This window comes from Mus pahari, chromosome 7 (assembly GCF_900095145.1).
Source record: "Mus pahari chromosome 7, PAHARI_EIJ_v1.1, whole genome shotgun sequence".
NCBI lineage: Eukaryota > Metazoa > Chordata > Mammalia > Rodentia > Muridae > Mus > Mus pahari.
Genome location: NC_034596.1, coordinates 98,284,550 through 98,299,134, shown reverse-complemented (window position 1 = coordinate 98,299,134; position 14,585 = coordinate 98,284,550). Strand labels below are relative to the sequence as shown.

Sequence of the window (14,585 nt, the reverse complement as noted above, 5' to 3'; positions counted from 1 at the left end):
GGTTGATTTCAGCTCTAAGTTTGATTATTTCCTTCAGTCTACCCCTCTTGGGTGAATTTGCTTCCTTTTGTTCTAGAGCTTTTAGGTGTGCTGTCAAGATGCTAGTGTATGCTCTCTCTGGTTTCTTTTTGGTAGCACTCAGAGCTATGAGTTTTCCTCCTTAGGAATGCTTTCATTGTGTTACATAAGTTTGGGTATGTGTGGCTTCAGTTGTTAATCACCTAAGCCAGCACCTTTTTTACCCTCAGAGCAAAGAAAGTTTTTAGGGTTTGTGGATGTTGCCATCAGCATTTCATTACAGATAGAGAGTTAGAATTACCAGACACCCTCAGACTTTAAAGCCACACCAGAGTCCTATTCTGTGTCCCCACCACCACCCTCTCTGAGCCAGGAGGCTCTCAGCACCTTCCCACTGTTGAATTAGTATAGAAGAGATGTATGTTCATCATGTAGAAACCAGTGAGCAATGCAGGAATTTCCCAGGGTTTCAACCTCAGGGAATGGCAGTATTTTCAGGCACATATCTTCCCCACCACAGTTTGTTGCCTCAATTGCACAGTGGGTTTCTCCCTTTAGAGGGTTCATCACACAGGCAATATTTGAAGAATAAGTGTGGAGAAACCCTCAATGCCCACAAAATGAGGGAAAGAAAACCCTGACATCTAGGTCCTGGACTGCAGAAGAGATGGACTCAGATTTGGCCACAAGTTCCAGAGCCAGCTCACCAACAGAAGGAGATGCATTCAGCACCAGGGTCCTTAGACACTTGGGCTGCATCCAGGAAGTATGCAGGGATATAGCTGGGGATCGTCAGTACACATGGAATGCATGTGGTGTCCCAGTCTCAGGGTGATGCCTAACATACACATTGGGAAAACTGTTGGGACATTTGATTGTTTCAGTAGATGAGTCCCCTTCTCTTATCTCATGGCCATCAGGGAAGGGAACCCGATTGCTCACTGGGAACTGGGGTCTGATGACTTCATATCCACTGCTCAATGGGTGTTCACAGGAGCCTTAAGACTCAAGCAAGTCTCAATCTGAATGCATAGCTGTCCTTCTCCATGTACACCACTGGCTGTGTTTCCAGGTCCAGAGGATTCTCTAGGAACAGCAGGTGCCCCAACCCAAATGTACCTTGACCTGTCCTCTTTCATCAAGACAGCAGGCCAGCTCATCCCTTGAGCTGAATCATCTACTCTCCTCTCCAGATGTGTCCCGATGTTCCTGGAGACTGCCGTCAATGGCAATCTTCATCTATCACAACTCAGTTCTCTGTAACCTTGTAGAGTACCTTTCCCAAGTGAGAGACTTTGTCTCATCTCTCCTGTGCTCTTTATGGCTCTGGTTATTATAACATGCTCAAGGAGCCAGACTCTTTGCCAACCTGTGGTCACTCCTACATCTTCTACTCCACTGCCAGCCTACAGTGTTGTTCCAGAAATCCACCTCCTTACAGATCTTCAGAAATGGCTCCATTGTTCTTTGTCCTGCCCAAAATGTTCTCTCTGGTTATCTGAGCACCTTCTCATACCCCTCGCATCCATGTCAGCAGAGATGTCACCTGATCCATGGACCATTTGGTTCTTCTCTGGGAAGTATCAGAGCCCTGTTTCATCAACCACCTGCCCTCCATACTGATACCTCATGAACAGAGTTACAACATGGGGGAGGCTTTTCCTCTGTCATCAGGACACTTGGAAGAGAGCATCCCACAAGCCGAACTGTCTACTTGAGTGGTCATGGGGGAAATAACTAAGTTTCCCTCTGCCTCAGTTTCCTCTTCCATAGAAGGAACCGTTAATAGTATATACGTCAGAGGGCCACCAGAGGAGTCACAGAATGAGTGACCATATATACTACTATGTTGTCATTAGAGGCAACCCTTTCCGACACTTCCTGGGCACTTTCTGTGCAGGTTTATGTTTATTGATCCTTTGTTCCTGCCTCCTATTTTATTTGGTGATGTTCATCTTTTGTGTGAGGTTGGTCAGCTGGGATCTTACATAGAGGCTGAAAAGGAGTGCCAGGGGAAGAGAAGCTGGTCTGACCCTCAGTCCCACGCAGCTGCAGGGGTTTGGGCTCTAACTGTAGGCAGGGTCAGGGGACCCTGTAAGGGGCACTGAGTGGCAAAGCCTTCAGAGGGAAAACATAACCTAAGAGCATGGCACCAGGCCTTCTCAGATGCTGGAATGATATTCAGGGCAACAGGTTCCCTTCACAGTCCTGGGCCTGATTCTCATCGGTTGGCCCAGAGGCCAGCATGATCCCATCAAGACTGTGCAAGCAGATGTGCTCAAAGCCGGTATTGGAACGCTGTATTTGCAAATGCCTAGGTTTGGGGTACAGATATATAAGGAGGAGTCACCAGGGAAGAAGAATAAAGACAGATTCCAGGTTCAGAAATATGCACAGATGCTCCCAAGAGGCCCAAGGGCCTGACACTGACAGTACAAAGTATCCTGTGCATGTGGTAGCCACAGAGATAGTCAATGTCACCGTCTAAGCCAACTTTGCAACAGCCAATCAGAGCTTGAATGCCAGGGTGTATATAGAAATCGACATGCAGGCTCTGTCCCAGAGCCCTGGGCAGAATCATGAGAACTTGGGGAGCTTTAGGTCTTCTGGGGGTTAGTGAATTTGGCCATAAAAAGGATACTCTGAGCACCTGTGTGAGAGATAACCATCAGGAATGGCCTGTTGAAACACAGAGTCATAGGTTGGAATATGGTACTACGAGAGCCAGCACTGGCCCCTGTGGCAGCAGCTGCTTCTGTGCCTGTCTCAGCCACATCCAGCACAGCCTTGTGGACCACCTGTGGGGAGAGAAACACATCACTCAGTGGAGACCAAGGGGCAGGAGAGGGGTCTGGAGCAAGCAGTGAGTGCTGGCCTCATCTGCTGGGGAATTTCCTTGTTTCCTCCCTGAGCTCTAACCCTGCATTTCCAAGTCTCTGCTCAGGGTGTGAGATGAGGCAGGCCCTGGGTCTGTTCAGTGTCTGAATCTGTGCTGTCCTCAAATCACTACAACAGGAGGACAGGAGCAGGCAACGGCAGGAGTTTCCTCACAGGCAGCCTCCCAACTCCATCAGAGGGAACAGCCAGGGTGCTGGCAGCCAGTGGAGGTCTCCCTATCCCTCCGGCTCCAGCCTCCTTGGGATATGCAACAGCAATGTGCAACCCATAGCTTCACATTCCCAGAATGCCATGTCTTGCTGGGTCAGATCTGAACCCAGAGCTATGAGTGGGCATTGGACAGAACATTGGTCACTGCCAGGCTGTGTGCCTAAGACTGTAGTATAGGGGTCTAAGGCATCTTCTTTCCTATTCTTGGAGTTTTCCTCAAAACTGCCATGACTCCTTGTCATTACTTTTACTATTAATAATCTGTGTCCTGGTCAAGAAGTACAGTCCCAGCACTGCAGAATAGGAGCTAAAGTATGGAAGTGGTTTGGCCTACAGTGTATTTTGGGTGCCAACACTGAATTGTGGGTGCCCCTGTAGTGTATTGTAGGTGCCCCTGCAGTGTACTGTGTGTGTCCCTGTAGTGCAGCACATGTTGGTATCCATGTTTCTATGAAGGAACTCTAGGTCCTCCCAATTATGGTCCCCTAGGTAAGCTTATGTACAGGGGTAGAGGATGGTCATTTGTTAAGGAACCTCAGAAATGTAGGAGTTCTCACACATGAACCACCCCACAGCCCACATGCCCTTCACCATCCACATTCAGGACTCAACGTGAAACACCCTGTTCTTCTTGCCTTACCTGAGACACACTCAGTTTCTTGGCTTCTGTGATCCCAGACAGGTCAGCTTCTTTGGAGAAGACTTTCTTAATCCCCAGCTCTGGAAGGACCTCATGCAGCCTGTAGTCAGTAGAGATGGAGAACTTGGGCAGGGAGAGCTCACCTATCAATCTGAGAATAAAAAATAGTAAGGTAAGAGTCCCTGGACTCTGTGACCCCCTCAATTGACCATGTCGCTGGGTCTCCTCACCACAGACAGCCCTCTCCCTAGAGAGAAGTCCTCTTCCCACCCATGCCTAGATCACTTGACTTTGCTCTTCCTAATGCATCAATTTTTCACCAGGGTCTGAGAGTGTTTAGAGTGGACAGGCAACCTGACTTGGTTCTAGCTGTTCCTTGACCTTGAATGCTTTCCTCCTACAACCACAATGCAATTCTCCCTTGGCATGGTAACCCAAAAACATCTTCTAATGTGCCTTCTATTTAAAACTGCAAACTGTATCAGATACTCCCCTTCTTAACTTCCCCCCATCTCACATTTTAGCCTACTAAATGATGGTTAATTTTATTTTCATTCCTACGGTCTATCTTCCTCAATTACAAGAGAAGCCCAAAGGGTACACTGTGCCTCTGATATACATTCAGAGCTATATCAGATGGCACATAGTAGGACTTCAAGTCTTATTCTGTGTATGGTGAAGGATGACTATTGAGATGGCTCCACAGGGCAGAGCTGATTCTCAGAGCTCATCTCCTGTCATTCATAATTCTCTCTGCCTTCCAACTCATTCTAGATTCTGTGTAACTTACAGCCTGTTAGAGGGAGGAAACCTCAGGTCCTTGTTCTAGCTGATCCCATTTTGTGAACAACAAAATGGACAGCAACTCAGGGACCAAAATACATAATCAGCAGAGGGAAATTCAACTAAACTCCATCTCTCCCCTGGGGATTGTCCACAATTACAAAGGATACTAGTGAGACTCCGAGGTACAGGGACACAGCAGGTAACAGCAGGACAGGGATCCAGGCCAGGAATCCAGGCCAGGTCTGGATCCTGAGGACAGTCACCTGGGCTTCAGAGAGTTTTTCCATTTCCTCAGGGTCTCTGGTTGTAAGCTGGCTTCCACCTGCTGCATCCTGCCCTGGTCAGGGAGGATGAACAGGGCACTGGCATTTCCTGTGTACTTCAGCTCCACCACAGAGCAGGACAGCTCATCATCCCAGAAGTAGGGTGTGGTCAGGAACTTCATTTTCATCATCGGCACCTTCACAGATCTCTTCTCATCCAAGTAGAACTCAGACTCAAATGTGTCCTGGGGATCAAAGGATGTCTCCCATTTGCCTAAAGATGAGGCAAACGATCATGTTTTAAACACAAGACAAATACTTCTCTTCCCCATTTATGCCCAGCTTTTGAGTTATGACAGCAATCCATCATCTTCAGTCACTCAGGGTGTCCCTTCATGTAGCATGTGATGAATTTGATAAAGCTTGGTAGTTGATTAAGCTGCTTGCTGTGGGCATTGTCTCCAGGCTTGGTTTAGAAAGGGAACTTCAAAACCAATGTGGCTACTTGTCGGTGGTCTGGGGTGGAGTGTGTAAGAGAGACAAGAGTGAAAGTGGTGAGACTGGAGACAGGGGAGAGTTGAAGCCTTCAACTTCCTCAGGAGAACCAATGTCTTGTGGACAGGTTTCAGGGGAAACAGAACAGCACAGACTGAGTTCTCCCACATCACAATCCATAGATTGTGGGCTAAGACATGGGTAATGAGTCCTAATCTCACACATGGGCCATGACAGTCTCCATAAATCACAGATACCAGCTCAGCCATATCTCAGAATTCTAATTTCTGTCCCCACTACCAATGTACATTATGGACCTTGATAGTGAAACAATGCTTTGCTCTTAGCATCTTGCAGCCTAGACATACATCTCACCTCACAGCAAGCAGCACTCGAGTTTGGGTCTGGAGAGAGTTGAAAGAACCATGTCCTGCAGACTAACCCTTCAATGTTGTCACTCTTCTTCTACCATTACCAGGTCACAGCAGCTCTGGGGCCATCCTGCCCTCTTGCCCTTCTGTCCTCCTGTCCTCTGTCTTCCTGTGCTCTCATCTCCTGTCCTTTTTTTCTCTCCATTGTCATCTTCATTTTCTGCCTGTAGCCCAGACCTGCCTTAACACTACCCTGGACTAACTTTAATTAGCTCCAGACCCACACAAGGTCTGGTTACATCATGACTTCTGTCAGGTGCCAATTTCAGGGCTCTCACCTTGCTCCCTGTCTATCAGGGAGGATGCGGTAGGTATTGGATCTCTGGATTTCCCCCCAGTACCATCACTTATAACATCTCCAACTGAGTCTCCAACTATCTTGCACCCAAGTCTCATCAGACTCCTTGAACCAGGAATGTCTCTTGGCTAAATGGCTAGTTACATTACAAAAGCAAAATTCCACAAAGCAATCAGACTCTAAACATAGAACACTGCCTTGCTGACACTTCCCCATCTCTAACGGCTCTCACTGAGTCCTTGCGTCTCCATGCACAGCAACATTTCAGTACAGAAAAAGCTCAGAGGAGAAGTACTGCACCAAGCCTGCCCACAGGGCTCTTCACTAGCTGTGGTTATTCTACCTTCCATGTCCCAATTACTATCTCTGAGCTCCTTATGATCAAGAAGCCCCTAGCTCACCTGGACCCCCCTAGAGACAGGGGCTGTCCAGCAGGAATGGACATCTGCTATAGGAACATATTAGAAATGCCTGCAGTGGGACTCTGGAAGGGACCTGTCTCTACAGGGAGTAGCGTTGGCTTCTGACCAGCAGGTAGGATTGGGCATGTAAGGTAAGATATTCTGCTGGTAAATGAGGTTAACTCATAGTCAATAAGCAGCCCTTGTAGACTGAGAGCTCAGGACTTCGTGAGCTTATACCAGGAGCACAACCATTGCCCAGAAACAGCTCAGAAGAGGAGACTGGTGAGTGATAAGAAGCTAGGCACCCACATGCCCAAGGCTTTAGGTACCTTCTTTCCTGGGATCCTCTTATAGCACAGGTACCCAGCTAAGCTCTTCTCCCTCCACTCCTGAGCAGTGACCACTCTCACCTTTAAAGTAGATGTAGTTTACCAGCACCATTGATGTATCCTTATCCAGTTTTGACATCAGTTCCTTGATCATCCCCTGGGTCTGATTGCTCACATAGTCATTGATGAGCTTTTTGGCCTCAGCAGGCTGCTGGAAGTCTGCTGTGAAGGCCTCAATCTGGTACAGAGACTTTGTCTTCTCATGGAATTCTGCCAGGATCTGCAGGTGCTTTTCAATAAACATGGCATTGCCTAGGTTTATCTGGTCCTGGTCCTCTGGCTGGCTGAGGCTCTGTAGGAGGTGCCCGAAGCCCTGGTGGATGTCTGCTTCAGAGGTCTCTGTGAGATTGAACTTGAGACCTTCTAGAATCTCTTCCAGGGTCTTGCCCTTGGCTCCCAGGGACACGAGGGCCAAGGCAGCTGAGATACTAAGTGGGGAGAAGACAATATTTTTATCTGGATTCTTCAAAGACAGCTTCTTGTACAGGCTGAAGGCAAAGTCAGTGTTGATGGAGGCCAATGCGAGACTGTCCAGTTGTGTCCCATTATCTTGGTGTTCATGGAATACAGTGTCCATTTCCCTTGTGCCATCTGGGAAGCATAGGACAGCAGGACAGATCCCAGCCATTAAGATCATCCCTATAGCTACAATGAAGGCCATCTTCTCTGTTCTCCAGGCTAAAAAGAAAACATCCTTTAAGTCTGGGAGGACCAGCTGGTGCTCTGACCATCTCCTAGTTTTCCCATCCTGGCTAGCATTGTGCTCTGCTCTGTTGCCCTTCCTGACTCTGTGACTATCCCTGGGAGGTGATCTTGCCTCTCAGATGCATTACTCCATCATGAGCTCCCTATTTCCATGGAGGAAGTGCTGTCACAGAAGGCAATTTTCATAGTAGAGAACCAAGATCCAGAGATTTGAAGGCAAATGTTAGGGTCACAAGAAAAATCAGAATAGGAGTGGGGGATGAGTGTGAGCCCTGTCTGCACTTTGCACTTGTGCCACCTCCAGCTGCCCCCTCCTTAGGCTGAACTCTGGAACCTTGGAACATTTTTTATTACAGGTCCTATCTTAGCCCTTTGATGACAAGTCTGTGAAATCTTAAGGCCCCTGAGTTCATTTGGTGCATGAAGCTAGGTGTTGGGAGGATTAGTTGTAAATCAGTGGAAGAAATATCTGATGCAGTGCAGAAATCCTGGACCCATGGGAACTGACAGTTGAAGGACTCACAGTGGAAAGTTGTCTCAGCCCTGCCAGGGAACAGCATGGTGCTTTGTACCTCAGGAGGCTTGGAAGTCCTCCTGGTGGGAAGAAGAAAGAGCTGTATCAGTCTGATAGCTGGACCAGTTTTCATGTTGGCTGTGTAAGCAAATGGGTGGACCAGCTTAGTGAGGGGTCCAGGGTACATTATTGTTAAGTGGCTGGCTTGTTGTTGGCATTGGGGGGTCATGGTCAGAAATGTCTAGGGGTCCATCTCCTCTATATATACCCTGCCTGCAGGCCATTGGCATCCTAATGGACTATAGTTGAAAGCTTGCAATCATGGCATCTTTGGCCGCTGATCATTTATTCAGGTGTAAAGGTAAAGGTGGATGCTAAATGAACAGGAGACAGCAGAAGGAGTGGAGAGAGGAGGGAAGAGGGCAGATGAGAGAGGAGGGAGGGAAAAGGAGAGAGGAGGAAGGGTAGAGGAGAGAGGAAGGAGTAGGGAGGAGAGAATGAGAGGAGGGGGAGAGAGGAGGGGGGAGAGAGGAGGGGGGAGAGAGGAGGGGGAGAGAAGAGAGCTTGGAGAGAAGTAGTTTTGAGAAAGGAAGGAGAAAGAAATGGGAAAGGGGGGCAAGGAGATAGGAAGAGGGAGGGGAGCAGGAGGAGGGAGAGGGAGAGAAAGCAGGATGAACTGAAGGGAAGAAGGCAGGGAGAGAAGACTAGAGAAGCACACAGGGAGCTAGAGCAAGCAGAGAAGGGCGTGTTGGCTCTAAACCACTTGTCCCCATTGCTGTGACATGCCTACAGAGGAGCCGGGGACCTCAACATCTTGGCTGCCTTTACCCTGTGCTTTACTTTCAGACTGATGCAGCCATTTCTATGGAAAAGCACTAAATAGTATTTTGTGCCAAAATTATTTCCAGAGAAAAAAGTTTGCTCAGTTGGTATGGTAGGAGACATGGCTCAATCACTGAGTAGAAGATGAAACCTGTCTGCTTGGCCAGGGGATCTGGGATCTAAGAAGGAAGTGGGATCACAACCGCCCCCCCAGGCATCACCTCTGTGATGTGAGCAAGACTGAACTGTCGCCTCATCCAGAGTTACTGTGGAACAGTCCTGTCTCACCCTAGCTATGACAGCAGGATGCTACGCAAGTTCTCAAAACTTCATCCCAGAAGAGTCAGAGGAGCAGCCTCCATTTACTGTCCATGAGCAGAGACCACAGCATCTGCATCTTCCATTGGCAAGAGAAACTGACCAGAGAGAAGATTCTGTAAACCCCAGAAATGTTCCCTGATTGTAGCCCAGTATCTCATCCAAAGCCCTTGCCCCAATCCCACAAACACATGTTGTAGGCCATAGCTAGTACCACACAGTCCTGGGACAGTGCCTTTTCTGACCCTGGAGTCAAGGAATCCCGGGCATTACCTGCAGATGGTACCAGCCAGCTAATAGCCTCGGTGATAGCTGACTCCTGATGTTCAGGGTTGTTGGCTTGCCTGGCATCTCCCCAGTGAAAAGTGATGCCTATTTATTCCCCTCAGGGGCTCCTCCCTCCTCTTAGGAAATGTTGGCATGGACAAGCTGTGCTCTGTGGTCAGTTTACAATTCGTCAGACAGGAAGATTCCTGGTAATATGGATTTGTAGTCTCTATCAGAACTGCCTCCTGATGGGGCAATTCTCAACTCTTCACTGTACAAGCCCATCGGATCTCCTGGGTATGTCTTCTGTTTATCAAATGCTTCAAAGTCTATGTGGAAAGGGGATGAAGTCAGAAGCAAAACCAGAATTCATGATCTCTACCCTACTTTTCACCAGGGAGGGCTACAGCTTTATAGTCTAAAAAGTCGTTTAAAAATGAACACTGAAAACTAACAAAAAAAAATTAGTAGCCCTCCTTTATACAAATATTAAGTGGGCTAAGAGAGAACTTAGAGAGAAAGCATCCTTCCCAATAGCCACAAATAATATAAAATATCTTGGTTTAACTCCAACCAAGCAAGGAAACATCCTGCAGGACAAGAAATTCAACTCACTGAAGAAAGAAATTGTGGAAGATATCAGAATATGGCAAGCTATCCATGCTCATGGACTGGTAGGATTAACCTAGTAAAAATGGCAATCTTACCAAAAGCAGTCTACAGATTTAGTGAAATTCCCATTAAAATTTCAACACAATTCCTTACAGGCCTTGAAAGACCAATTCTTAACTTCATATGGAAAAACTAAACACCCAGGATAGGTATAAAAAAACTTGTACAATAAAAGAACAACTAGAGGTACCACCATCCCTGATTTCAAGCTGTACTACAGAGCAATAGTAATAAGACCCCATGGTATTGGCATGAAGACAGACATGTTGATCAGTGGAATGATCTAGGAGAACCCACTGAGCAAAGCAAAGGTTTGCTTTGACTCACAGTTTCAAAGTCTACAGTTCAGGGTCTGCTGGCTCAAGTGTTGTCCCAGGTCTCTTTCCAATGTCTGTGACTACCTAGTACCCAGGTCTTGCCTAACTCTTTCCCAACTCCAGGCCCTAGGCTCTGCCACCCACTGCTCTTTTCTGGATCTGCCTCCATCTGATACAGTGTTGGAACCCAAACTCCTGCAGCTACATGGGGCCTGTTGGTCAGAGCAGCTCCTCTCCCACTAGCACTTCTACTCAGGGCAGTGTCATAGCCTTTCTCCTCATTCCCAGCTGACTAACATCACAGGACAAATGGACACCTCCACCTTCATTACACAGAATGAAAGGAGCAAAGGATCAAGTTGTATATATACCTGCATAGAAAGTGTCCAGGCAGTGTTCATTCAGCTCCTGTTGGCAGGAGTGTCCTCTAGTGACAACAGGGACATAGAGATTGTCACTCACACGCTGTGACTCTCCTGATGGCCCTCTGACCTATGTGCTGTTATCAGCTCCTTTCATGGAAGAGGAAACAGAGACACGGGGAAGCTTAGGTATTTCCCCCACAGCTAGACATTATGATGTGTGGGATGCTCCTTCAAGTGTCTTGGTCAGCCTTACTGAACAGCAGTCCTTGTTTTCAAGTCCCTAGGTAACGTTGATCATTGTCACTATGACCACCTTGTTCATTGTCCTATTGGCAATGTTAGATGGCTGGAAAAAGAGGCTGACTGTCCCTATATTGGGTTATTCTATCTACTTGGTTATTGAACTCCTCTTTAGCTGAAGTCAGGTTTGATGCATATATACTTGGGACATAAGTGTCTTCATGTCCTTCTCCCATCTAGAGAGATCTCTCCTCATAATTCTTTACCAGGTTTCTTTCTCACCAATTTTCCAATCATGTTTTTTGAAAAAAACCTGAAAGTCTATTGACTATATCCATGAATCAGTGAGTAATTCCATCACTGTTCATTTCTCCTTCCAAACATGTATGACCTTGTATACTGACTGAAGTTCTACCTGTTAAGAAGATGTCCTTTTGCTGCCGGTGTCCGGGTTGTCCCTGAAAGGTTTATAATACTCCATCAGTCCATGGCTGGCTGCTGCCTTCATATCTTTCAGAATAATCAGTAAAACAGGCCCTAATATTCTCTGCCTCAGTCAATGGATCATAGAGTACACATCATGAGACTCTAGGTACATGGTTGGCAGCAGACAGCATTGTCAATGAAGTAGAAACTACAGACATTTGGGAAATTTCTTCATGTATCTTTGTAGTGCCCTCAGGATCTGCTTGTGTCACATTGTGTAAATATAATTTCCTTTTAATAATGGCATGCTACTATGCATGTCCCAATTGGTAACTTGGTGAGTCAGACAACAGCTAGGTATAATGGGAAGCTCAGATCATATGGTAATACAGGAGCCTGTTACCACTCTAGTTGGTGGTGCAACCTGGGAGAAGGGTGCCTAAAAATGAGGCAGAATAAAGTCTCCTGCAATGGCTAACTTTATTCAGAATATCAGACGATTTATACTCATATGGTTAAGTAGAGTCACCTTAATAAGTGTACAATCATAAGGACAAACCACAAGTGGTTCGAACAAAACAAAAAGAAAAAACAAACAAACAACCCAAAACCCGTGGTTTTCCATATAAGCATATAAAAAAATGTCAATAGTCAGCTGTAATGAATAATCAGAAGGAAATTCCATCCAGTCCACTCCATCTGGGAGGGGCATACAAGCATAATCCAAGAACAATTTTGTGTGTTTAGAAAAACCTGAGGTCACAAGACTCTTGTCTTGTTTTCTTGGAGTATTCTCACAAGCATGTAAAATTCCCCTAATGTGACTTCTTTTGGGAGTAGCCTTCCCAGCAGCCTGGACCTGTTGAAGAGCCTTCTCCTGCCCCAGCCCTATAGAAAGCTATCAGCTCTCCAAGTCACTTGGTAAATGGGCAGAGTAGCCCATTCAAGTGAGGGATGTGCTGTCTCTAGAGCCCAAATAGGCCCACTTACACTAACCCTGAGATGACGTGTTTGAGTCACAGTTTTCCCTGGCAGAGACAAATCTAAAGGCTTCTTAACTTTTCCAATCCTAATAGTCCTCACTCCAAGGTCAGGGGACCAACATGAATATTCAGACAACTTCAAAGTATTTTTTTCTCAACCGTATGTACATTCTGGGACCAGGAAAACAACTAGGGGATGACTTCAGGAATCTACTGTGTGTTGGGTTTTAGCCAAAACTCCACTAATCACCTGGCCTCACTAAGCCACTGCTTTAACTGGAGGACCACAGTGTTTCTTGGGTTCTCTTGGAATCACTGTCAATTCAGAACCCAGGAAAGTAATTGCTTTTTGTCCCATGTGTGCTCTTGCCACTGTAAAAGTCTGAAGGTCCCATTTCTGATGGCCTGGGAAAGGTGAACACTAAAACTCTTAGGTGTTTTATCAAAATCCTTCCTTAGATGAACCTAGTTGTCCTTTTGGTCAGGGGATGCAGATCTACACCTGCAAACTGGCTCAAGTCTGGAAATTGGCTCGTGGGCCTAGATTACTTTGTGCCACAATTCCATGGAGCCTTTAATTTGTTTGAGAATTTATTTATTTACATAGATCAAATAAAAAATGCTTTTTATATATTTCATGGTTGGAACCTCCCAAGACTAATTAGGTAGTGCCATGGTCAATGTGAGTCATGCCATCATAGAAATTGCTTTGCCTGTGCTGCCCATTATGATAAATGGGATGACCTGCTCTTTGCTGATTCAGTTTTTCCCTTTGGCCCATGCTACATCAAGGGCCCAATAAGACTCTTTACACCGAATTCATCCAACTGGTCAGCAGTGTCTCCAAACCCCAGGACTGTCACAGGAAAAGGGTGACCACAAATCCCTTCAAGTGTGCTGGTGCCCCTCTCACCATTTTTTTTTGTTATAATATTAGTGAAGAATATCTCTTCTCAGCCTTCCCATTGTGAACAATTGGGTTTTACACAGCATATCCACTCTAACATTACAATTTTAGGCATATCCAAACTCCTTTCAGTAGTGGTTCTTTAGGAAAGTGCTTCAGTGAACTATATTTTTGAATGATACCCATTTAGAAACTATATGAGTTTCTAAAGTAAACAAGAATGTTCACTAACTGAGATAATATCAATAACCTCAGCCTGATCCAGTTTTATGACCCTTCCACCATTACCCCCACTGTCTTAAAATCTGTTCCCACACATATTCCCCAGCATTCTGCTTCACTGAATTGATATCCTGGCTAGATTATGTCAACTTTACACAAGCTAGATTTATCAGAAAGAGGGAACCTCAATTAAGAATATGTTTCAATAAGATCAGCCTGTAGGCAGTCATGTGGAGAATTTTCTTTTTTGCTGATTGATGGAGGGACCAGTCCACAGTGGGTGAGGCCATCCCTGGGCTGGTGGTCCTAAATTTTATAAGAAATCAGGCTGAACATGCCACATGGAGTAAGGAAGTATGTAGCACCCCTCCATAGCTTCTGTCTCAGCTCTTGCCTCCAGGTTCCTGCCCTGACTTCCTTCTGTGATTAAGAGTGATTTGAAAATGTACGACAAATAAACTTCTTCCTCTCCAACTTGCTTTTTGGTCATAGTGTTTCATCACAGCAATAGAAATCTTAACTAAGACAATGAGCAAACTCATTGAGCTCTATAGTAGTATCCTTTACTAGGATCCAACAACTTAGAAGTCCCCAGGCCCCAGCCAGCTTCACTTACACCATCATGGAAGTACCACCCAGGCCATGAAATTCCATATACAGACAGCATCACCAGCCAAAATGAAAACAAAGACCTAATCCATCAAATACACAGTTTGAGGAGAGTGTGTAAATACCTTAACCTTAGTTCTCAGTTTTATCATTCTGATTGTGACTAAATGTTTTTTAAACTAAAAAATGTCAATCCAGGATATGGTTTTTCTGCTTTCTCCAGTCAAATTTAAAGACTTTCTACTGGCTCAAACTAGTGTTTCACTGGGCAGTAAGGATTAATTTCCTCAGTCAAAAGTGAAAAAAGGCAATATCTTAGAAGGTAGGGGTGATGGTGGAGAGACTAACTCAGATGAGTTAATCCCATGAGAATCTGAGAGTTCAAA

General features: G+C 46.0%; 1 protein-coding gene across 2 annotated transcripts; it reads right to left on the bottom strand.

Annotated features, from left to right (window-relative positions):
- Nucleotides 1-1,911: 1,911 nt before the first annotated feature.
- Nucleotides 1,912-9,537, bottom strand: LOC110324998 (serine protease inhibitor A3K-like). Of its 2 annotated transcripts, XM_029540712.1 has the most exons (6): nucleotides 9,465-9,537; nucleotides 8,061-8,131; nucleotides 6,854-7,510; nucleotides 4,816-5,089; nucleotides 3,767-3,917; nucleotides 1,912-2,816 (listed from the first exon to the last, which is right to left on the bottom strand). In XM_029540712.1, exons 2-6 carry the CDS (start codon nucleotides 8,095-8,097, stop codon nucleotides 2,616-2,618), a joined length of 1,320 nt encoding a protein of 439 aa, XP_029396572.1. In that variant the 5' UTR covers nucleotides 8,098-8,131; nucleotides 9,465-9,537; the 3' UTR covers nucleotides 1,912-2,615. The 2 variants fall into 2 exon arrangements, with proteins under 2 accessions (XP_029396572.1, XP_021058438.1); XM_021202779.2 differs by lacking the exon at nucleotides 8,061-8,131 and having other exon boundaries at nucleotides 2,302-2,816; nucleotides 9,465-9,534.
- Between the last annotated feature and the right edge of the window lie 5,048 nt (nucleotides 9,538-14,585).

Bases quoted from the DNA above. Each gene is read 5' to 3' on its own strand.
- LOC110324998 (XM_029540712.1), bottom strand. From the start codon at position 8,097: ATGCTGTTCCCTGGCAGGGCTGAGACAACTTTCCACT. The intron at 7,511-8,060 runs GTGAGTCCTTCA...TTTTCTTTTTAG, and splicing joins GGCTGAGACAACTTTCCACT to CCTGGAGAACAGAGAAGATG. The intron at 5,090-6,853 runs GTGAGAGTGGTC...CCTCATCTTTAG, and splicing joins AAACTACATCTACTTTAAAG to GCAAATGGGAGACATCCTTT.